General features: G+C 36.7%; 3 protein-coding genes across 4 annotated transcripts; all 3 read right to left on the bottom strand.

Moving 5' to 3' along the window:
* Positions 1 to 70: 70 nt before the first annotated feature.
* On the bottom strand, positions 71 to 7,539 carry Drep2 (DNA fragmentation factor-related protein 2). 2 transcript variants are annotated; one of them, XM_089860261.1, is made up of 4 exons: positions 6,995 to 7,539; positions 5,709 to 5,802; positions 4,545 to 4,718; positions 71 to 4,477 (listed from the first exon to the last, which is right to left on the bottom strand). In XM_089860261.1, the coding sequence occupies exons 1-4, from the start codon at positions 7,004 to 7,006 to the stop codon at positions 3,528 to 3,530; spliced, it is 1,230 nt and encodes a 409-aa protein (XP_089716387.1). In that variant the 5' UTR covers positions 7,007 to 7,539; the 3' UTR covers positions 71 to 3,527. The 2 variants fall into 2 exon arrangements, with proteins under 2 accessions (XP_089716387.1, XP_089716381.1); XM_089860255.1 differs by having other exon boundaries at positions 71 to 4,486; positions 6,995 to 7,535.
* A 545-nt stretch (positions 7,540 to 8,084) lies between these two features.
* On the bottom strand, positions 8,085 to 15,277 carry Cdc42 (Cell division cycle 42). Its single transcript, XM_089860269.1, has 5 exons — positions 15,028 to 15,277; positions 14,020 to 14,163; positions 13,754 to 13,936; positions 12,731 to 12,932; positions 8,085 to 9,829 (listed from the first exon to the last, which is right to left on the bottom strand). The coding sequence occupies exons 2-5, from the start codon at positions 14,122 to 14,124 to the stop codon at positions 9,744 to 9,746; spliced, it is 576 nt and encodes a 191-aa protein (XP_089716395.1). The 5' UTR covers positions 14,125 to 14,163; positions 15,028 to 15,277; the 3' UTR covers positions 8,085 to 9,743.
* A 1,106-nt stretch (positions 15,278 to 16,383) lies between these two features.
* Positions 16,384 to 22,888, bottom strand: Noc2 (Nucleolar complex protein 2). The gene is made up of 10 exons (XM_089860230.1): positions 22,735 to 22,888; positions 22,132 to 22,567; positions 21,385 to 21,622; positions 20,728 to 20,906; positions 20,533 to 20,643; positions 19,174 to 19,287; positions 18,672 to 19,112; positions 17,733 to 18,092; positions 16,624 to 16,737; positions 16,384 to 16,545 (listed from the first exon to the last, which is right to left on the bottom strand). The coding sequence occupies exons 1-10, from the start codon at positions 22,761 to 22,763 to the stop codon at positions 16,402 to 16,404; spliced, it is 2,166 nt and encodes a 721-aa protein (XP_089716356.1). The 5' UTR covers positions 22,764 to 22,888; the 3' UTR covers positions 16,384 to 16,401.
* Between the last annotated feature and the right edge of the window lie 317 nt (positions 22,889 to 23,205).

Raw genomic sequence — 23,205 nt, 5'->3', positions numbered from 1 at the left:
TAGTTAATTACTCGAATAAAAACCAAAACCAAAATCAAGAATAATTAATAATTTTAAATACATACTATACTTAATTAATTTAATTAAAAACTGTGTTTATAAATTTTTTCATCTGAAAACGCTACCTGTACTTATTTTTGTATATAATATTTTTTGAATATTTAGATCATATATGTATAAGTGTTAACAGTCTTTAGTAGAATTTATTTTAACAATATTTCATGTTTTTTTTTCATGTTAATTTTTTCATTTTTTTTTTTTCTTTTTTTGATTTAACAGAAACAAGAGTACAACAGATAATTTTATTTTTTTTATCTCATTCACGTTATGTTTATGTATGTTTTTATTTAGTTTACAGGGGTTTGTTTGTTTAAATTTATATCAGGGTTTTTTGTTATTTATTTTCATTAATTAATATTTATTTTAATTAAACCCTTAACAATTAATTAATTATTTTATATATATACTTTTTTTTTTTAAACCTGAGTTGTAGAAAAATTTGCCGCACTTTTATAAAACACATTCATTGGAAATTGTTTTTGTTGGAGATTCATGGGATTATAAATGGGGATCGATTATTCCAGAAAATTAATTTAATTTCAATTAAGTTAAAAACTTTTTTACCGGACTTTAAAATTAAAAAAAAGGGGGAATTATTTTTTGACCATATTAACTAATTTGAGCATTTTTTTTGTAAATATTTACTTCTCAACTATAAATAAATAAAAGTTTAGATTACTTTAAATCTCGGTCGCAATTAAACTTGAACGAAAACTCAACGGGCGTTGAGATCACGTGATAAAGCTGATTATTATTTATTGAAATTAGGAATTATAAAACCCCCATTGTTGTGGCAGTATGGTTAATTATCTTTGGCACAAATTAATTATTATTTTTATTTTTTTAACAGTTTTGGATATATTATAAAGTAGTGGTGTGCGAGTCCCATTTTTTTTTTTTTTTTGGTTTCGAGCCGAGTCCGAGTCCAGGAACTAATTTAATATCGAGTTTTGAGTATTTAAGGTCAAATTTTGTTTGTTTTTTTCGAGTATTTATCGAGTCTCAAATATTTACTTGTCGAGTATTAATCGAGTAAATTGCTTGAAAATGTTCAATTATCTAATAACTAACTACTTCAAAACATTGTAAGTGATGAATTAAACGTTAAACAGGTTATTTTCAAAATAAATGCTCATGACCTCATCCTCTGCTGAAGTTATAAGCCCCAATTGGATTAGAGTATTTAAGAAGTTAAACAGCTACTCAAACCTGTCTCGAGTATCTCAATATGTTGTTATAGAGTTCGAGTACCCGGCTTGATACTCGAACTTAACGAGTACCCGGCTTGATACTCGAACTTAACGAGTACTCGGCTTGATACTCGAACTTAACGAGTACTCGGCTTGATACTCGAACTTAACGAGTACCCGGCTTGATACTCTAACTTAACGAGTACCCGGCTTGATACTCTAACTTAACGAGTACCCGGCTTGATACTCCAACTTAACGAGTACCCGGCTTGATACTCCAACTTAACGAGTACCCGGCTTGATACTCGAACTTAACGAGTACCCGGCTTGATACTCGAACTTAACGAGTACCCGGCTTGATACTCGAACTTAACGAGTACCCGGCTTGATACTCGAACTTAACGAGTACCCGGCTTGATACTCGAACTTAACGAGTACCCGGCTTGATACTCCAACTTAACGAGTACCCGGCTTGATACTCGAACTTAACGAGTACCCGGCTTGACACTCGAACTTAACGAGTACTCGCACACCACTGTTATAGAGCTAGTTTCTTAAATTAAAAAAAAAAAAAAAAACCTAAACTATAAATTGTCTTCCCCCAAAATAAAACAAAACTTCACATTTTGTTTTTGATATTTTTTTTTCCACAGGCACTGCATGCTGTTTTTTATTTTTTTCATTAATCAGTTTTTAATTATTATTTAAATTAAATTAAATTAATGAGAATCTAATTTAATCTAAAAAAGCCATATTAAAAAAAAGTGTTTAAACTTTTTAATAAAAAAAAATAAATTTAAACGAACCTAATTAGTTATATCATTACGATTATTATTAATTACTTAGTTTTTTTGGCAGTGTTGATTTCAAAGATAATTTGTATCTTAATTGTACTTTTTTAAAATTACGATTTAATTTAACGCTTCGCTTCGTAACTTTTAAATTTCAATTAGCCTTATTCCTGATCAGCGCCATCTACCCATAGCGGTGATTTTGAGAACTACTGTAAGCGGCAAGCCAATCAGATGTCGCTAAAATCTGGTGACGTCATTTTTGGTAAGACCCGAGAGTGCCAGTCAGTGACGTCACCAGATTTTAGCGACATCTGATTGGCTTGCCGCTTACAGTAGTTCTCAAAGTCGCCGCTGTGGGTAGGTGGCGCTGATCAGGAATAAGGCTAATTCAAGATAATAATTTTTTTTTTTCCTATAATCGTATACGCACCATTTTGAGAGACATATCGTTGGACACTTCATAACCGATGTACTTAATTTAATTTAATTTAATTTCTCTAGCCTTTTTATTTATTTAAAAATGGGAGACATGAGGGAAGAAAATTTTAAATAAACAACGCTCTTTTCGTAAATCACAACGAATCATTCATTTCCTAAAAACTTAGTCGGTAAAATTAATTTTTTAAATTCCTTTAAACGTAATTTTTTTTAAGGAAAAGGGGGTTTTTGTTTAAGGAAGTGGTAGTATTGTTTATTTTTTCTTCATATTTATTTATTTGTTTGTTTTAGGCACCTACAACTTTCATCAAATAGTTTTAAAAGTAAACAACCATCCATCGACGTTTGATGGTTTTATTTTATTCTTTTTTGTTTGTTTAAGTCGTAGGCCATTGAAAGACTATTAAAACATCCCTTAATATATTTTCCATTCAAATGTTTGTTTGTTTGTTTATTTGTTTATTGATTAGAAATGCGTTTCATTTACCCCCGTTTAATCGTAGCGTAGTAGAAGTCCTTGTACGTGTACACCCGATTTGAGTCTTTTTGATCCGTTTTCCGAGTTGGTTGGTAAGTTTGTTTACTTGTTTACTCGCTAAAATTGGTGTACTTTTTATAATAATTTTTTACCTATATTTATAAATTGTTTAATTGATGTTTGTTTGTTTGTTTGTTTATTTTTTTAAGGGGGTATTTATTTTTCTTCTAGATTGCAAAAAAAGGCAGTGACAATGAAAAAGGTCTCTTGTTTTTGTTTTTGTTTCTACATTCATGTCCCTTTAAATGGTTGCGATAAAGCCTTCTCGGGGCCAATCGCGCTAAGCCTTTGTTTTTAAACCCTGTTTATATATATCTATATATATTAGAGAGCTGCCTCGTTACGCGTTGCCTTATCTGTTAGTTTGTTATATAGTCTGTTTTAAATAGTCGGGAGAAGAAGAGGGAATAGGGTGTTGAAGTTTGTCCCAACGGTGGTGGCAGGCGTTTTCATTTTAATTTCTGTTACGTCCGAACAGTGTTAATCTTAATCTAGTATAATTTGCGTTCAAAAGTAGCCAGGATGTTCCATAATTCCATAATATTGTCCATTATAAATAACTCCAATTTCTCGTAAGACTTCCCCGCGTATTGTGGCTTTGATTGTCCAATTATGAACCTCTTCGCTTTCCCGCTCTCGTTCCAAACGTTCAATATCAACGATCTTAGAATTCAATCTTTCCAAGATTACACCAATATCCTTGACACTTAAATGTCGGTTTTGTTCCAGCGATAATTGATCAACGAGTAAGAGATATCGATCGGAAAGTTGTTCATCTTCGTTCGTCGTGTTCTCCGTATCAGATTCAGACTCGTCACGGTTATCGTCAGGGATTTTGGACTCGTGAGTAACATCCATGAATCTGACGTGTCCTTTAACGCCCTTTTTCTGAGTGGCTCCCGTGACGAGTCGACTGGGACCAGCGACGGGACCACTTTCGGGGATCATTTCTTGTATGGGTGAGGTAGCGACTGATTTATTCACTCGGATTTGAGCACCTTCTTCGTGTAATGCGGAACAATGAAAATCGCACAAAGAGTGATCGTGATTATTTCCACCATTGAGGGGGCTACCTCCTTTCTCTTCCACAATCTCAATCTCAGTTAAGCCAAGGTCGTCGGAATCACCGCCATTACGGGGGAGCGTACGCGAGGGGGGACGCGGTCCTAAACCTTCTAGGGTCAATTTGGCTCGGGGTCCTTTAGCGGTTGTAAATGTAGATGTGCCCGGAGCTCCGGGTTCACCACCAATGACTTGACCATCTTGCTGGACAACTTCAACCCGCCATATATGTTCTGGTCGCGAAGACCGTCCATCAGCCGAGGTCCTTCTGATGTCACGTTGGTCCCAATGTAGGACCACGGTAACTCTGCCTTTATTATCCATGATCTTCCAACTGGGTTGTTTATCAATTAGCTCGAGGGTATTTATGGCGTCACAAACTATTCTCGGGATGGCTGTGATCGCTATAAGCAAAAACCAGAACTAAAATCTGGAAAGAATTGAGTAATTGTGGCGTTTTACCTGCGCGCAGGGCTTCCACACCAGGTGGCAACCATTTTTCACCGGGACGGAGAAGGAGGAAAACAGTGTCCCTAACCAGTGTTTGAAAATATCCCTCATCATCCACTTCCGTTCCATCACTTTCCAGAACTGCCGTTACTTCCACCAAGCCCGAATAACCCAAACGCTCTCCCCCTGTGTTGAAACAACCATTTTTTGATACACCCATCCTAACAGGGTCGCCACGAAACTTTCAGATTCATATTCCCTGACTTTTCAAAATTTTTCCCCAACCATTTTTATGATTTTCCCAGACTTTTTAGGCCCCATCGTCAAGGTTCTAAATATAACTAAACAATTACGTTTAAATCGCATTTTTGAATATTTTGATTTTGATTGAGCTCCCCAATTTTGGTGTCGGGTCAAACTTGATCTCGCTAAAACGTCACCCAGCTGGATGGTTGAACCGCGGATATTTTAGCCACTTTAACCAAATTCCCTGACTTTATCCTGCCCTTTTTGGACCATTTTGAAATTCCCCGACTTTATCCTGCCCTTTTTGGACCATTTTGAAATTCCCCGACTTTATCCTGCCCTTTTTGGACCATTTTGAAATTCCCCGACTTTATCCTGCCCTTTTTGGACCATTTTGAAATTCCCCGACTTTATCCTGCCCTTTTTGGACCATTTTGAAATTCCCCGACTTTATCCTGCCCTTTTTGGACCATTTTGAAATTCCCCGACTTTATCCTGCCCTTTTTGGACCATTTTGAAATTCCCTGACTTTATCCTGCCCTTTTTGGACCATTTTGAAATTCCCTGACTTTATCCTGCCCTTTTTGGACCATTTTGAAATTCCCTGACTTTCCCTGACCTGTGGCAACCCGGTCTAAATTTTACCACCCAAATTATAGTTCGCAATTCAGAATTCGAGTCCTGACAAAAGGGGCGTGGGCACGAAAAACGGGGCTCAAAATGAGGAGGTAACAGGTCTGACCTTGCAAAATAAAAACCCTCCTCTCTCTCTCTTACTTCAGTCTAACCATCCCACTTGGTAAAAAACAATATACCATGCATAGGCCTAATTTTAACCTCCCCCTGTAAGGCATCTTTAAAGCCACAAATTTTGAATCAAGCATTGCGTAAACAGTCGTCGTTAAAGACGAAGGCCAAAGATGACGATACCTCTTTCTATGAGATCTCTCAAGGTAGAAACCACTATGGCTTTTCTCGTTTGTCGATCGCAACTCCATACTTTGTACGGACGACGCTTGGTTTCCTACAACACAACAATTCCTATGAACCCCAGAGAACCACCAACACAATCAACCACATTATATACAACCATGCAATGGAACATTAATAATAATTTCTGATATTAAGTACACATTCAATGACGCGACTCAATTGCCGCTTCTCTGAAGTTTAGGAAATTTGAAATCAGCGTTGCCAGACGTACGATAATTATAGTACAATGCGATAATTTAAAGAATTTTTTCGAAGCGTACAATAATTTTGACGCTGTACTATAGGGTAATGGCAGCCCTCTGCCTTCGACTGTATTAAGCTCTATGGGGAAATAACATGGGGTGCCATTAGTCTATATAGTACGCTAAATTCGATAATTCGGCTTAGGCGTACGATAATTGTACGATAATTTCGAATTTAGCGGGAAATTGAACAAATCTGTGCACAAAAGTCCCGCTAGGTGTAGAAAAGGGCAAAATAGGAGGCAGTGAATCATGTTCATCCCATGTTATAATACACTTAAGGCCGAAGGTAGTATTTGAGAAACGCTTCGAGACGTTATTTACCTATCTCACTGAGGACCCTTGTACTGATTTTAGTGTAAATACAAGGTGTATCAGAACAGCCACGTAGGTTTTACAGCTCTTTTGGAGGCGCTCAGAGTGTAGGATAATTTTGGTTGAAAATCGAGAATTTTTTGGCTTTGGTACGATAATTTGGTGATTTTTATCTGGCAACGCTGTTTCAAATGCAGTATGGAGAGAGGCCAATGAATTTTACACTTAGACTTACTGGTAATGGAACTGGAATTTTAGTATGAAAAGGACCCCCCCTTTGTTGTTCAAAGCTTATCCAAAAGATGAAGTTAAGGCCCCACAAAAGGCTTTTACAGTATTGCAGTGCACTAACATAAACTAGGTTTGAATTTCATTCCAAAGTTCAAACGCAAAGTGGAGTTTAATTACTAAAATTTTATGGAACCATACACTCGAAATTTATATTTGGCTTCCTAACATGTCTAAACTTAACATTAAATATTGAGAGTTTGTATTACAAATTTAACTTTATGTTTTAATTTTAATTTTAGAATTAAATACTAGCTTCGTTACTAATTATAATGAAATGTAATGCAATACCAAAATTAAAGTATTAACATAGTGATCGAGTTTGCCGCCAATGCAAAGAATATTGAAAGTTCAGAACTTATGATAAAAACTACTTACCGGTGATGCCATGATATTACTGCTTCATCTTTGTTTCTCTTTTCTATACCAGAAGTTCCACGGCACTTTCAATTGCATCTTTTCTTTAATTAAGTGTCCTTTTTTTGCCGTTGGCCTTTTAGGCTTAGGCCGAGGGCATTTTTCCCCATTCTTACCGTTACCGATACCGACGATGACCCGTAGTCACATCGGGACAACTTTGGGAAACCCGCGAGCATCTCTCGAACACCAAGAGTCCACGGAAAAAGGCCGAGGGTTAGCTTTTCTTTTACTTTTCAGTCGCTAAATACGCGGCTAGGAATTTTTTCACGACTTTCCCATGACATTGTAACGAAAAGAAAATATTATTTTGGTACACACGATACTTAAAAAGTTTAATTTACCGTTCTAGTTAACGAAAAAACGATACTGCGGTGGGAAAAACTACAGGGATGTCTCGCGATGCAGTTGCTCACTAGCTCCAGAGATGCATCTCTTGTACTTCCCCCGAACCATGGGGGAGGTCGACCAACCAATAGGAACGTTCGATCACCCATGAGTGTGACCTTACGACCTTTGTGTTTGCCCTTGGCGGGAAAATTGAAATAGGCCTAAAACTTTTACCCCTCTAGTTAAAGAAAAAACGATACTGCGGTGGGAAAAACTACAGGGATGTCTCGCGATGCAGTTGCTCACTAGCTCCGATGCATCTCTGTAGTCTGTACTTCCCCCGAACCATAGGGGAGGTCGACCAACCAATAGGAACGTTCGATCACCCATGAGTGTGACCCTACGACCTTTGTATTGGCCCTTGGCGGGAAAATTGAAATAGGCCTAAAACTTAATTTCAGTCCGATATTTCGTCTATAATACGATTTTATTATAAATTTGCGTACACACAGTATTATTGTGGCACTTTTTCGCGTTGCAGTTGCTCACTAGCTCCAGAGATGCATCTCTGTAGTCTGTACTTCCCCCCCCCCCCGACCCATGGGGGAGGTCGACCAACCAATAGGAACGTTCGATCACCCATGAGTGTGACCCTACGACCTTTCTGTTGGCCCTTGGCGGGAAAATTGAAATAGGCCTAAAACTTAAAATTTCAGTCCTATTTCGTCTATAATACGATTTTTATTATAAATTTGCGTACACACAGTATTATTGTGGCACTTTTTCACAGAACTTAAATGTCTATAGGCGTATTAAAAAAAAGTCTTTTTATAATAATAATAAACTGGTTTACAGATTCCTTTTCATCTAAAATTAAAATGGAGAGAAAAAAGATACTTTTTGATTTTCAATAACTGAGAAATTCTAAATGATTAAAAATAAAAAATGCACCAAATATCGAGTTAGAATTAAATTTGTTCCTAATCTTTTAAAAGTTTAATTACAAAATTTTTTTAAGTGAATGAGCAGCATTTTTTTACGCTTATTGTATAAGGCAGACAAAAACTATCATTTTTTAGTCCATTGAGAAGCTTTAAAAAATAATATTTCTCATTATAATACAAAGTATTTAAACTGAATCTACCAATTATTCAAAAATACTTAAGGTTAAAAAAATCTCTGGACTATTTAGACTCACAAAAAAAAACAAGCATTTTTTTCCTTCGCTCAAAATAAAGGGAAATAAATGTTTAAGCTTTAAAAATACCATTTCTTTAAATTCTCAAACAAAAAAAGATTCTGAGAGAAAAACTACACGCAGAAATCTATCAGACTTTTTCAAAACCTTTATATTTTTGCCAAATATTAAGGCAATTTTTATTTTTCTTTTTTTATTATTTAAATAAAGTCAGTTTTATATCCCATATTTTCCATTCCATAAATAGGTCAAATTAGGTTTAACTTTAAGCCTAATTCAACAACTTGCTTTTGGCTTAGCCTATACAACTCAAGGCCATTTTCATCTACAAATAAAATTAGACAAATCCACCTTATTCCCTTTCGCTGGAAGTTAGGCTTAGCTCGGGATTCATGGGGGTGAGTAACGAGAAGAAATTGGTCTGTCGTCTGCTACAAAAGCCAAAAATATGTACTGTAGCGGACGACAGACCAATTTCTTCCCGTTACTCACCCCCATGAATCCCGAGCTAAGCCTAACTTCTGGCGAAAGGGAATAAGGTGGATTGTCCAAAATAGGCTTAACCCTATTTTGACCAACTGGGATCAGTTTTCTACTGAAGGAATGAAAATAGGCGTGGTAGTGTTAACTTTAAGCCTAACCCGCTAAGCCTAATTTGACCAATAGTTAATATTTTAGTTTTTGAGCTTGAATTTTTATTTAAATTTTGTTTTTAGATAAACTATTTTAAGATTCATGGAAAATTTGTAAAAAATTTCTAACGATTAATATTGTGGAAAAAATTTAGAATTAAGGATCTGAAATCTAGCGCAATTTGTATACAATTTCCGCACCAACCCTCTGAGGTGTTAAAACCAACTTGGGATTAAATTTTGAAAAACACCATTAAGAAGACTTACTTTTAAAGGGTTTTCAAAAACATTTAAATACGTCGATCTTATTTTGTTTGTTAAACGTATAAAGCTCAAGGTGGTTGTTTATTGGTTACTCGTTTTTTATTTGCTCGTATATTTTTTTTTTTTTTAAACTGATGAAAGAGGAAAGCTAATCTATATTTTTTTTAAACACAATTGTCTCAAAAGAAAAATGGGTTAATGGGTTTGGTTTATTTTCTAATTTTTTTGCTTTTTTTGCCAATAAATCCACCAGAGGGCATTTTTTTTTTTTTTTTTTAATCCCCGTCTATAGCAAGTTACACTTTCTTTTGGGTTTTGGCTCCGGTGGTTCCAACGCTGCCAAAATGGCTTCGTCAAAAACGTTTTTTAGCCCTTTCTGAAAATTTAATGCCAAATTATTAAAGGATTTTTAATATAATAAATAATAATAATTAAATTTAATAATAACAAATGTGGATGAGAGGGAAAGTATGAAAATGGCCATAGAGCCTGTGTTAAAAAACGCGGACATCAAAGTTTCGCCAATAACTATTTAGTTTACTAGTGACTGATGGACTTGCAAACTCGCGACTGAAAGTAGTTCAGACATTTATGCTCCTTGGTTTAACCACAGCCCACTCGATCACGCGCATCACGACGCAAGCTGCTCGCGCTATAGCTAAATTACCGAGATTTGTTTTAAACGTATCTATAGTTTTATGCGCTCTTCTATTGCTTCGATAACCTTACTTAAATCCATATTATACCTTCAAATACCTTTTAAAACATTACCAGTTACTCTATTCTGACTACAAACACAAATCGAGGAAGTTCTAGCATACACAATAGCAGACGACAGGTAACCGCGAATTAACACAAGACCTATTTTAAGGGAGTGAGCAGGCCCAGTATAGCTACGCCAATAAAACGGTCAACTACGGTGAAACTCTGATGACTCGCGACTTATGGCCATTTTTATACTTTTCCACTCATCCACTTTTGATAATAATAATAATAATAATAGAATAGTTAGGAGTCATGACTAGTATCAGAAGGGGATAATAGAAGAAGGATGACACTTAGCATCCTCTAAATACTTTAGTTAATTTTAAAGCAATTGCCGGCTCCTTTGGCACCCACCCCTAACACGCTGGCTAATCTACTACCTGCCGAGAGAGGTGTGGCTTATGACGGCTTCTTCCCTTTGCACCAAAATGGCGGTTAACTTCACAGATTGAAAAGCTAGCTGGGGGAACGCGATTGATAGGTTAAGCTTAAGCAGGTGTCTGACATTAGGGGAGATTTTCACCTCTTGACCACTTCCTACTTAGGTTGAAATATGTAGATTTAAATAACAATACAGTCACACTAAACCTCAAAACTAGCCTCAATTGAAAGAGGTAAAAGGGGCGTAGGCTTATATGGCTCCTCCCCTTTTCAGACAAAATGCCGTGAAACTTATATCTGATTGGCTAAACAGAGGCATGACTAGTGGGGGAACATATCTGATTGGCTAAACAGAGGCATGACTAGTGGGGGAACATATCTGATTGGCTAAACAGAGGCATGACTAGTGGGGGAACATATCTGATTGGCTAAACAGAGGCATGACTAGTGGGGGAACATATCTGATTGGCTAAACAGAGGCATGACTAGTGGGGGAACATATCTGATTGGCTAAACAGAGGCATGACATTTAATGGGGATATTTTAGCCCTTTGCCCACTCCCTATTGTAAAACTCTTAACATATATTTCCAGAATGAAGGTAATTATGATGTTTAAATTATAATAAATTAAATTTCAATAAAGGTATTTAAATACATTATTTTCATAGTGAAAGATGTCTTTGCTTAATGTTAATAGTCCTGTTAAAATTTCACTAAATTTACCCACAAATTCTAGTCTGATGAGCAGTCTGGCAAATAGTACACTTCCTCTGGTCCAAAACCAGTTTAATAATTGATTGGACCAGTTTTTGGTTTGAAACCAGTTTATTAATTGTTTGGACCAGTTTATGGTTTGAAACCAGTTTATTAATTGTTTGGACCAGTTTATGGTTTGAAACCAGTTTATTAATTGTTTGGACCAGTTTATGGTTTGAAACCAGTTTATTAATTGTTTGGACCAGTTTATGGTTTGAAACCAGTTTATGGTTTGAAACCAGTTTATTAGTTGATTGGACCAGTTTTTGGTTTGAAACCAGTTTATTAATTGATTGGACCAGTTTTTGGTTTGAAACCAGTTTATTAATTGATTGGACCAGTTTTTGGTTTGAAACCAGTTTATTTATTGATTGGACCAGTTTTTAATTTCAAGAAGTGCATGGGGGTTATCGGTCCTCGGGACCAGTTATTAATTGCATAATGTATAAGAAAACTAAGGGGGACAGGTCCAGGGACCAGCTTATTAAATTTAACACTAGAGGGGTCCCAAGGACTAGTTTAAAAATATTATTTCCCTCAGTTTATTAAAACATTGGGTAAATTTTTAATTTCAAGAAGTGCATGGGGGTTATCGGTCCTCGGGACCAGTTATTAATTGCATAATGTATAAGAAAACTAAGGGGGACAGGTCCAGGGACCAGCTTATTAAATTTAACACTAGAGGGGTCCCAAGGACTAGTTTAAAAATATTATTTCCCTCAGTTTATTAAAACATTGGGTAAATTTTTAATTTCAACAAGTGCATGGGGGTTACTGGTCCTGGGGTACCAGTTTATTAACTGCAAATCTACAGTAAAGCTAAGGTGGGGCAGGTCCAGGGACCATTTTATATTTTTTGGACACTAGGGGAGGGGGGGGAAGGTCACTGGTCCCAAGGACTAGTTTAAAAAATATTATTAAACAGTCTGGCCTTGGATGAAGAATTCGCGTGAGGAAATTTGTTTTCACTCTACAGGATCGGCAACTCCCTATCTCGAACGACAGCTTATTCTGTATATACTCTGTTACAACATTGGTTGTCAGCACGCGCAAAGCTAGGTCTCTATGTAATCTAGCCTTGCGCGTGCTGACAAGAGACAAAAAACTTCAGGATCTTCAGGATTTAATATCGTTTAAAATATCCTGAAGTTTTTTGTCTCTTGTCAGCACGCGCAAGGCTACATTACATAGAAACCTAGCTTTGCGCGTCCTGACAACCGATGTTGTAACAGAGTATATACAGAATAAGCTGTCGTCCGAGATAGGGAGTTGCCGATCCTATAGCGTGAAAACAAATTTCCTCACGCGCTTTCTTTATCCATGGTAATAAACTAATAACTTAATAGAAGTATTAAAAACAAAAAATAGACTTGCCTGTGTGAGAGCAGAGCACTCGACATATTTGACGGCTTTTAATTCTTTGGCTAGTTTCTCGCCTTGTTCGTTTGAAATTGGTTTTTGTTTATTTTTGGAAAGCTTCTCTACTGTTCCCGTGTCGTCTCTCAAATCAATTTGCGTTCCAACCAGAAGGAATGGCGTCTTTTGACAATGGTGCGTGATTTCGGGAACCCACTTCATCACAAACATTAAACAAAAATTAAAAAAAATCATTTAACACATGAGCCAAAACTTTAAAATACGGATGACATTAGCTGATGTCACTGATATAGATTTTTACTGATAAAAAAAAATAAATAGCTAACATTCTATAAATGAGACGGTGCTTTGAACAGAATGAGGGGCAGGAGGAGCATAGGTCTTGGTTGCTAAACACCAGGGTTCATACAACTTTTGTAAAACAAATTTCCCTGAGATTTATGGGAGGTTTTCCCCCATATACTTCCCTGAATTTTCCAATTTTTTCCTGTATAAGGAGTATCCTATGGAGGAAGTGTTAACGAAGGAGGGGGGGGGGGTAAATGGGACTATAACATACTAAAAGTACATCCCCGTATTTCTTATCTACAGAGTTATGAGCCTCCAAAGTTGGGTGTAATGTTAATCCTATGGAGGGTATGTTCACGAACATTTTGCTTAATTACTCGGCCCCTGTTTGTCGTAGCCCTAAGTTTTTAGTATGGTTAGATGGGGGATAAATAGGACTATAACATACTCAAAGGACATCCCCGTATCTCTTGTAGAACCAGAGTTATGAGCCTCCAAAGTTGGGTGTAATGTTAATCCTATGGAGGGTATGTTTACGAACATTTTGCTTAATTACTCGGCCCCTGTTTGTAGCAAATTTCCCTGATTTCCCTGAACTTTATTAAAAATTCGAAATTTCCCTAAGTTTTCCCTGATGTTTTTGTCAACTACTTATTTCCCTGATTTTTCCAGGTTTTCCAGGTTTGTATGAAGAACCCTGAACACTCATTTAAAACAATTATAATTACCTTTTCTTTGACATTCTCGAATGAGGAAGGAGAAACTACCGAGAAACAAACCAAGAATACATCAGTCTGTGGGTAACTGAGGGGCCTCAATCTATCGTAATCTTCTTGACCAGCAGTGTCAAAAAGACCCAAGGTATATGGCTCACCACCAATCATGACAGTTACGGCGTAATTGTCAAATACCTATAGGCGGTTACATTTTTAGTTTTAACGCTAACAATTTCTTTATAACTGTTAATGATGGAAGTGTATTAAAAGAAACTTACTGTCGGTACATATTCTGAAGGGAATTTATTAGTTGTGTATGAAATTAGAAGGCAAGTTTTACCCACAGCTCCATCTCCGACAACTACACACTTTATCGTTTGCATTTTTAAAGTTTTTCGAAAATTCTACTTTATTTAAAAGCTCTGAAAACAGACAATATTTAATAAAATACGTTATTTTTCATTTAAAATTTCCATAGCCTTTCAAAAGGCTGCTGTAACAAACATAATCTTCAATAAAAGCTATGAATTTCAGCATTTCAGCTTTAGGCCTAGCTTAGATAACATTTTAATCTAAATTATGCCCTAATCCTTAGAATCTTGATGCAATTAAGATAAAAAAATCTTAAATAGGCCTGGGCCTACAAACATGGATGAAGGATGCGCGTGAAAAACATTCGACGCTCAACAGGATGTGCAACTCCCTATACTAAAAAGTAGACAAGTCGACACTAGCGCCGCCTGGCTATCAGCGCTGGAAACCCTCGCGGGAAAAATAAAAAATACTGGACACGAGAAAAAACACGCGCTACCGTCGATTTTTTTTCCTTAGCGTCGTCTGCTAGAAGTAAAACAGTGGTTTTTTTTCTTATGTCCTGTATTTTATATTTTTCCCGCGAGGGTTTCCAGCGCTGGTAGCCAGGCGGCGCTAGTATCGACTTGTCTACTTTTTAGTATAGGGAGTTGCACATCCTGTAGAGCGTCGAATGTTTTTCACGCGCATCCTTCATCCATGCTACAAAGTTAACAAATGAGACACCAACTTGGAAAATCAGTATGTGAAAGTGAAACATCCAGATTTTTGAACAAATTTACATAATGAAGGTATTAATAACCAAAGTAAATTATTAAAATATATTTTGCAATATTTATTTCAGTTCCTATTAATCTGATTTGGGAGTGTTTCTTTTTAAAAGGAAGCTACTTTACGACGGGGGTGGGGGAATAAAACAAAAAGAACTATCCTTTCACTTAAGCTATTAAACAAATTTACAATGAAAAACTCACGTAAGCCTCGGTCACTTTCCGGTGCGGGAGTTGGCTGGCTCGCCTACTAAAATCTATTATGACGAATTATAGCGGAATATTTTAGCAAAGAAGATAATCCACAATAGCAATAATGTCCTCGCTCGTATCTAGGCATCGACCGATTTTAAATACCTGAATTATATTTGATTAATTATCGCGATTTAAATAAAACATAGATGTTAGGACGCGGCCTCTCTCATTAGATCATGGAATGATGGAAATGATTTAATGAATCAACTAACTTCCGATTAGTTCGCAGCATCGCCGCTAGTCTTCCCTTATCATATGTCTAGCTCTGTCATATTTTGAAGAAGCAGACTAAAAGCTAGAAGTATTATTACTTGATTTGAAACTTTCAAAATATCTCGCTAATACATAAATAGTTGATAATATGAATAATGTATTTCATATTACAAACAAACATGGATTTATATTTATACAGAATTATATCTAACCTGTTGAAATTATGAAAAATTAGAGAATGAATGAATGGATAGTTTAGTAATTTTACATACATGGAGGATTCATATAGCGTTTTTCTTTTGAGGTGATCCGAGCGCTCCCGGAGCGCTCCGAAATAAAAATCGTCTTTCAATGGAAAAAACGAGCTGCTCCGAGACGGAGGCGCGTCTTACATAGGCCCAGTCGCTCCCTCCCGGTTTGCTCCCGGATTGATCCCAACCGCTCCGACTCTAGAGACGGAGCGACCAAAATGGAGCGCTTGATGACGCCACAAAACCGCTCTGAAAAAACTTTTGTCTTTCATTGGGAGCAACTACATTCGGTCCTCCGAGCTAGAGCGATGACGTACCACGAAAATATGGAGCGATCTCGGAGCGCTCTCGGGCGACCACAAAGGAAAACGCTACTAGTTTCATACCATATACGCCAGAAGGCCGGGCCACCGGGAGGACAAAGAGTACATGGCCCGGGTTTCTGTCCTTCAGGTAGCCAGGCCTCCTTTTGAAAATAGTAGGAATCCTCCATGTCTGTAAAGTGTAAAATATATATAGACTAACCAGGGCTGGAAATAAGAAACATTTCTTATGGGACATGTGTCAACTGGAGTATGCAAAAATAGTGACGCATCGTCATAGTCAAGCTATCAAAATTTCAGAAAAATTTATTGGTCAAAATGTCCAGCGACCCCAGCCCCTTAGCTTTCAAAAAATTTATGGGACATTTTAAAATTGTATTGGACAATGTCCAGTGTCCTGTGCTTATTTCCAGGATGCAAATGGACTAGGAGTATATATATATATAGGATCTAAAGCTTAAAATCTTTCCACCAAGAAGTTATTATTTTCGCACAGGAAATCCAAACAAAAAAAAATATTCAAAGTTTCTAAATTTTTATTCTCCAAATAAAGAGCTATCATCACTATCATGATTGACAAATAAATCTTTGAATTCTTCTCTTTCTTCTTCATTGGCAACACGTCCTTTTTTCTTGCCAGGTTTAACTTCCTTCAACTTTTCGAGTTCATCCTCATTAGACTGAAAAATAACACAAACAATTAATCAAACAATTCTGAAACTACTTTTGCTTCAAGTATAGCCTGTGCTTCAACTTACTTTGCCAGTGGAAGCTATACTATGAAGCATTTTTCGATCTTTGTTTTTCCTCCAAGTATCATAAAATGCATTCAAGGGAGTTCCACTTTCCTTGCACTTATTTTCCCACTCGTACTAAAATAAATAAATAAAAAAAACAAATATTAAATATATGATAAAAGTGATGGTGTTACCCATTTTTGTTTCTATAAAGAACTAAACGAGGTATCTCATATTATTAAACTAATACTAGCGCCGCCAAGGCTTAGCGTCATACTAGCCCTGCCAAGGTTTAGCGTCATACTAACGCCAAGGTTTAGCGTCACAGTAGCGCCAAGGCTTAGCATCACGCTAGCGCCAAGGTTTAGCATCATACTAGCGCCAAGGTTTAGCATCTTAATAGCGCCAAGGTTTAGCATCTTAATAGCGCCAAGGTTTAGCATCTTAATAGCGCCAAGGTTTAGCATCTTAATAGCGCCAAGGCTTAGCATCTTAATAGCGCCAAGGCTTAGCATCTTAATAGCGCCAAGGCTTAGCATCATACTAGCGCCAAGGTTTAGCATCTTAATAGCGCCAAGGTTTAGCATCATACTAGCGCCAAGGTTTAGCATCATACTAGCGCCAAGGTTTAGCATCATACTAGCGCCAAGGTTTAGCATCTTAATAGCGCCAAGGTTTAGCATCATACTAGCGCCAAGGTTTAGCATCATACTAGCGCCAAGGTTTAGCATCATACTAGCGCCAAGGTTTAGCATCATACTAGCGCCAAGGTTTAGCATCTTAATAGCGCCAAGGTTTAGCATCTTAATAGCGCCAAGGTTTAGCATCTTAATAGCGCCAAGGTTTAGCAACTTAATAGCGCCAAGGTTTAGCATCTTAATAGCGCCAAGGTTTAGCATCATACTAGCGCCAAGGATTAGCATCTTAATAGCGCCAAGGATTAGCACAGTGATAGCTACCCAAATATATTGGAATCCAAGATGGCGACCATGACGTTATCCCTAAACTCGAACCAAAACTTAAACAAAAATTTTGGATTCCTGCATTTCTGGGTGGCTACCACTACTTAGCATCTCAGTTCTATTTGCACCCATCACTAGGCAAAACATAAGAAAATTCATCTTTCTTACCACTTTCTCTAAGTCTGCTAGACCAAAGGCTACATTTTTTCTCCGTTCAGTAATAAAGGCCGAATTTTCATCTAATTTTTCTAAAAGTTGTTTCAATTCTTTGCAATAATTTGCCACTTTGCATTGTTTGACGAATGCCCGTACTTTAATGACTGAGGGAAGTACTAATTCGGGGAAACCAATAGTGTGACTGTAAACGTGGGCGTAATCCATAAATAATTCAAAGAAATGTTCCACGCAAGCGTCTTTGAATCCGTTCTCTCGTTGTTGCGATTTGGAAACTTTTAAAACGCAAGAAAAGTTAAGGGGTTTCATGCTTAATGAAGAGTGTTTCTTTCCATCACTTAACGAATTTAAAACCTAGAAAAAAGAAAGTGGTGAAAAGCAGATGACGAATATCCGCCATCTTGGAATCCTTTAATTAAAGGGAGGGTGAAGTAGAAAATCAAGTGAGTTTTTGTCGATTCTTCGACTAATTATAAGACCCAGTCTGCATATAGTGAAACATTCAGGAAATACAGTCTCCGAATGATTTTAAAATTCAAATTAGGTTCAGATTTTAATTAAGGATAATTTTAAATAAGGACCTCCGACCAATCGCGTAACGCCCTGCCTTTTTATTAACAAAATTCTCGTGGCACGCATGCTCCATGTCTCGCGCCACGATTATCACATCGCGCGCCTAATTTTATCAAATCTCGTGATAAATTTCATTCGACACGGAGTTTGCGTGCCACGAGAATTTTGTTAATAAAAAGGCAGGGCGTTACGCGATTGGCTGGAGGTCCTTATTTAAAATTATCCTTAATTAAAATCTGAACCTAATTTGAAATAATTTTAAAATCATTCGGAGCTGGTATTTCCTGAATGTTTCACTCAATGCAGACTGGTCTTATAATTAGTAGAAGAATCGATAAAAAAATCACTTAAGTGTCCTACCTCTAATATCAGTGGCAAAACAGGTATAAATGTTCCAGTTTCTTCCGACAACTTCGTCAAGGCTCCAATAATGTGAAACCTCAGCGGAAAAAACTTTGCAGTTGGAATTAACCTGACAGTACCTAAGGCAATTTGAACCAACGGATAAACCAAAGGTTTCGTAACTTCACTCTTTCGACTTTCGGATAAAAGATGAGTCCAGAGTAAGAGGCAATGAATGTATTGCCAATTATAAACCGTTTGTAGCGCGTCCTTATTTTTGGTAGCCAATGCGTTGCGCAAGTGAATTGCTAATTGCCGAATGTAGACAAACGCTTGTTGATAAGCGACTGAGTAATCCAGGCAATATAGTTCGACTAACGAACGCTTCATGAAGTTAATCATAGGCCAAGTTGATGGAGAAGTGAATTTACAGTTTTTTACGTAAGCTAGATACATTTGCTGGAAATTTTTGATTACGTTAATTGAAAGTTAATTAGTTTAATTTCAATTAGGGTTCTACCTTAAGAATGTAATCTAAATACTCCTTTGGCATCATTCTGGAAAGTCGAATGATTCCCAAAAAGGATAGAACTCTAACAGTTTCTTCGCTAGTACACCAAAACAATACCAGTTTCTGAGGAAACAACATCAAGAGTGAATTAAAAATACGTGGAATGATAAAAACTCGTTAAAACCTGTTAAAAACATTATAAGCCATATAAAACTATCATAATATAAGCCACTAAAAACTATTATAAGCCATTGAAAGCTACTAAAACGCACTAAACAATGACGAAAACGCATTAAACAATGACTTAAACGCACTAAACAATGACGAAAACGCACTAAACAATGACGAAAACGCACTAAACAATGACGAAAACGCACTAAACAATGACGAAAACGCACTAAACAATGACGAAAACGCACTAAACAATGACGAAAACGCACTAAACAATGACGAAAACGCACTAAACAATGACGAAAACGCACTCAGGGTTCGTACGAAATTTTTACATTGGAAATCCCTGACTTTTCCAGGTTATCCCTGACCATATTTTGGCAATATCCCTGACCATTTTAAGGTGTTTACCAGAGCCCACTTCATCACACCTGTCTCATATTTAGCATTGCTCGAAGCATGGTTTGATATACCAAACGAAATCCCTGACATATCCCTGACTTTTCAGGAGAAAAACTTTTAAATCCCCGAGTTATCCCTGACTTTTTCCCCAAATTTTCATATCCCTGACTTATGCCGGTTTTCCAGGTTTCGTACGAACCCTGGCACTAAACAATGACGAAAACGCACTAAACAATGACGAAAACGCACTAAACAATGACGAAAACGCACTAAACAATGACGAAAACGCCCAAAACAATGACGAAAACGCACTAAACAATGACGAAAACGCCCAAAACAATCACGAAAACGCCCAAAACAATGACGAAAACGCCCAAAACAATGACGAAAACGCGCAAAACAATGACGAAAACGCACAAAGCAATGATTAAAACGCACAAAACAATGACTAAAACGCACTAAACAATGACTAAAACGCACTAAACAATGACGAAAATGCACTAAACAACGACGAAAACGCACAAAACAATGACGAAAACGCGCAAAACAATGACGAAAACGCTCAAAACAATGACGAAAACGCGCAAAACAATGACGAAAACGCACTAAACAATGACGAAAACGCGCAAAACAATGACGAAAACGCACTAAACAAGGACGAAAACGCATTAAACAATGACGAAAACGCACTAAACAATGACTAAAACCCACTAAAAATGATTAAACCGCATTAAACAAGGATTAAAACTCATTAAAAACTATAAAAGTTCACGGAAACCAAATCAAAACTTTTACCTTCAACAATATCCTAGCATGTTTCAAAAACTGAAGAAAGTATGGAATAAGATACAAAACATGTCGCAGTAAAAGTGTAACAATTTCGCTTTCAGATACTATAGACATCATCTACGGAATTAGAAATTAAAATAATACGCTTGTTAAATCCAGTTTAATTGATAGTTAAGTGAACTAGAAGTGATAAACACTAACTTTAACAACATCAGTCAAATACGATTTAAGCGGAACTCGAATTTTTGGCCATAATTTTGATTTTGAAGGATCCGTAGCGTTTTTATCTGATTTGGGCATGGTAGGGGCTGCTAATTTCAGAACTTTATGGATTGCGGGTAAAAGGCCAACCAAACACAACCTAACAATGCCATTGAAGGCTTAAAAACAACCAAATATTATCAGAAGGGGATAATAGAAGAAGGATGACACTCTGTATCCTCTTAATGCTTTAGTTATGTAACGTCACTCTTCCGAGGCTCACCCTTTTAGTTTGCTTTCCCGCTCATCAAACTACAAATGGGCATCGCACCGTAAGGTGAATTCTATAATTGTTTGGCACTAAATCCCCAGCAATCAACTCTGCACAAACCTGGTCCAAAAATGCACAAGCGCATGCGTCTTGCCAAATATTTAAACGCTAATAGAGTAATGATGAGGGGAACTATTTATCGCGCATGTGATTCGTTTTAGTAACCTTGCTCTAAATGTTCCAAAGTTGGGAAGAGTGACGTTACACTCACCCCGCTTTGTGCTTGTACACTTCTCTCGAAGAGAAGTATTATATACTTCTGATATTATTAATCTAACCAGAAAACCCCCAAACCCAAAGTAATTCAAAATAAGGAATATGCGTACCATTATTTCCTTCCACAACGTAAATGGAACCAGATGATTTGGAATCACTGGCTTGTTCTAAAGCAGAATGAAACGCTTTGATGACTGATCTAATTGTTTCAATATCAGGGCTCTCTTCCAGTTTTTGCGTCCATTTTGAGATTAAAGAGGAGGTAACCTTGGTTTTTCCCCTGACACTACTAGATTTAGAAACTATTTCTTCATCCTCCTCGGAAAATTCGCTATCATCGCTGCCAACCTTAACGAAACAATTTTTCCATAAATTTTTGGGGAACATTTTATTTTTATTTTACAGGGTTCGTAAAAAATTTTTGGAATGAAATTCCCTGACTTTTCCAGGTTTTCCCTGACTTAATTCCATAAATTTCCCTGACCATTTGCAATAACGTACATGGCGAACGTATATGAAAACCAATCTATATTCACTCAAATAATTTTTGCACGAGTTATGTTTATAAAAATTAGCCAATTAATTCGTTTAAATTTAATTTGAAGAAAATCATAAATAACCTGAGCGAGCGAAGCGAGCTACGCGAATTTGGGGCTTTTCTCAAATCTCAGACAAAAATTTTTCTTGTCACCATTATACTTTAAATTTCCCTCCAATATATTTTTCCCTGACATTTCCCTGACTTTTTAGGTCCATTTTAAATTTCCCTGACTTTTTAGGCCCATTTTCAATTTCCCTGACTTTTCCAGGTTTTCCAGGTCGTGTACGAACCCTGTTTTACTTAATTCAATTTGTACCTTAAGTTTATCATCTGGTTTATGGAACTGATCTTCCTCTCCACCCGACTGATCAGAATCATTATCTGATACTTCAAAATTAAGAAGTTCAGAGTCATTTTCCGCTAAATATTTATAGAACTCTGGATCTTTGTTCCGTAAACGTTTCATTGTGTTTGCCATTTGTTGGGAATTAAAATCATCTTCGTTTTCAGAATTATCAGAATCAGAGTTTTCTTCTTCAGCGTTTTGTTCCTTTTCACTTTCAGACTCGAAGTCGATGTCAGAAGCGCTATCATCCAAATCTGATTCAACTTTACTTTCATCCTGGTTTTTCTTGGCTTTTTTAGGTAATGGAGCACTATTTTCTTCATCATCAGAATCTTGATCAAATCCTGAAGTCATAAACTCGTCAACATCTTGCTCCTCTAGTTTTGTTTTTGTTTTATTCTGTTTTCTAAGCAGAATATTTAAAGAATTACTCAAAATACAAAAAGACCGATTTTAATGCTCAGAGCACACTGAACACTGAAGCATCAAACAGGCCAAGGCTTACAGAAAATAATTTAATTGCATTACGTTCAGTAACAAAATATACAGTTATTATTATTAAAAGTGACTTACTTGGCTTTCCGCAGTTTATTTTTAGCCATGACTAACTATTCCTACAAATATTAAACTTTAAATCCTATTTGTAAATCTATCAGAGCGAGGGAGAACAATCAATCCACCAGTCCACCACGTGTTTGTGCGAAACACCGAGCAGACAGCTTTTCAATGCCAAATGACCAAATCAGGATGAGAAATAAGAGTTTTTTTTTAATGGCCATATGACAGGGTGGGAAATAAGGATTTTTTTAAACTGGACATTGGGCCAGCAACCCCTCTGGCCTGGAATAAATAAACTGGTCCACGACCACTGACCAGGGCGCGTCGTCTGCTAAATTGAAGAAGTGGATAATTACAATATATTAGCTAATGTCTGGACTCTGGGAACCCTTGAATTTTCTTAGTGGTCCTGTGGACCACTGACCCCCCCTCCGATTTAATTTTTAAACTGGTACAGGTAATTTTTAAACTGGTCATTTGCCCTGT

This window comes from Phalangium opilio, unplaced genomic scaffold (assembly GCF_054372755.1).
Source record: "Phalangium opilio isolate 3A_F unplaced genomic scaffold, DU_Popi_V2 ptg000011l_1, whole genome shotgun sequence".
Lineage (NCBI taxonomy): Eukaryota > Metazoa > Arthropoda > Arachnida > Opiliones > Phalangiidae > Phalangium > Phalangium opilio.
This window is presented reverse-complemented; position numbering and strand designations above follow the sequence as displayed.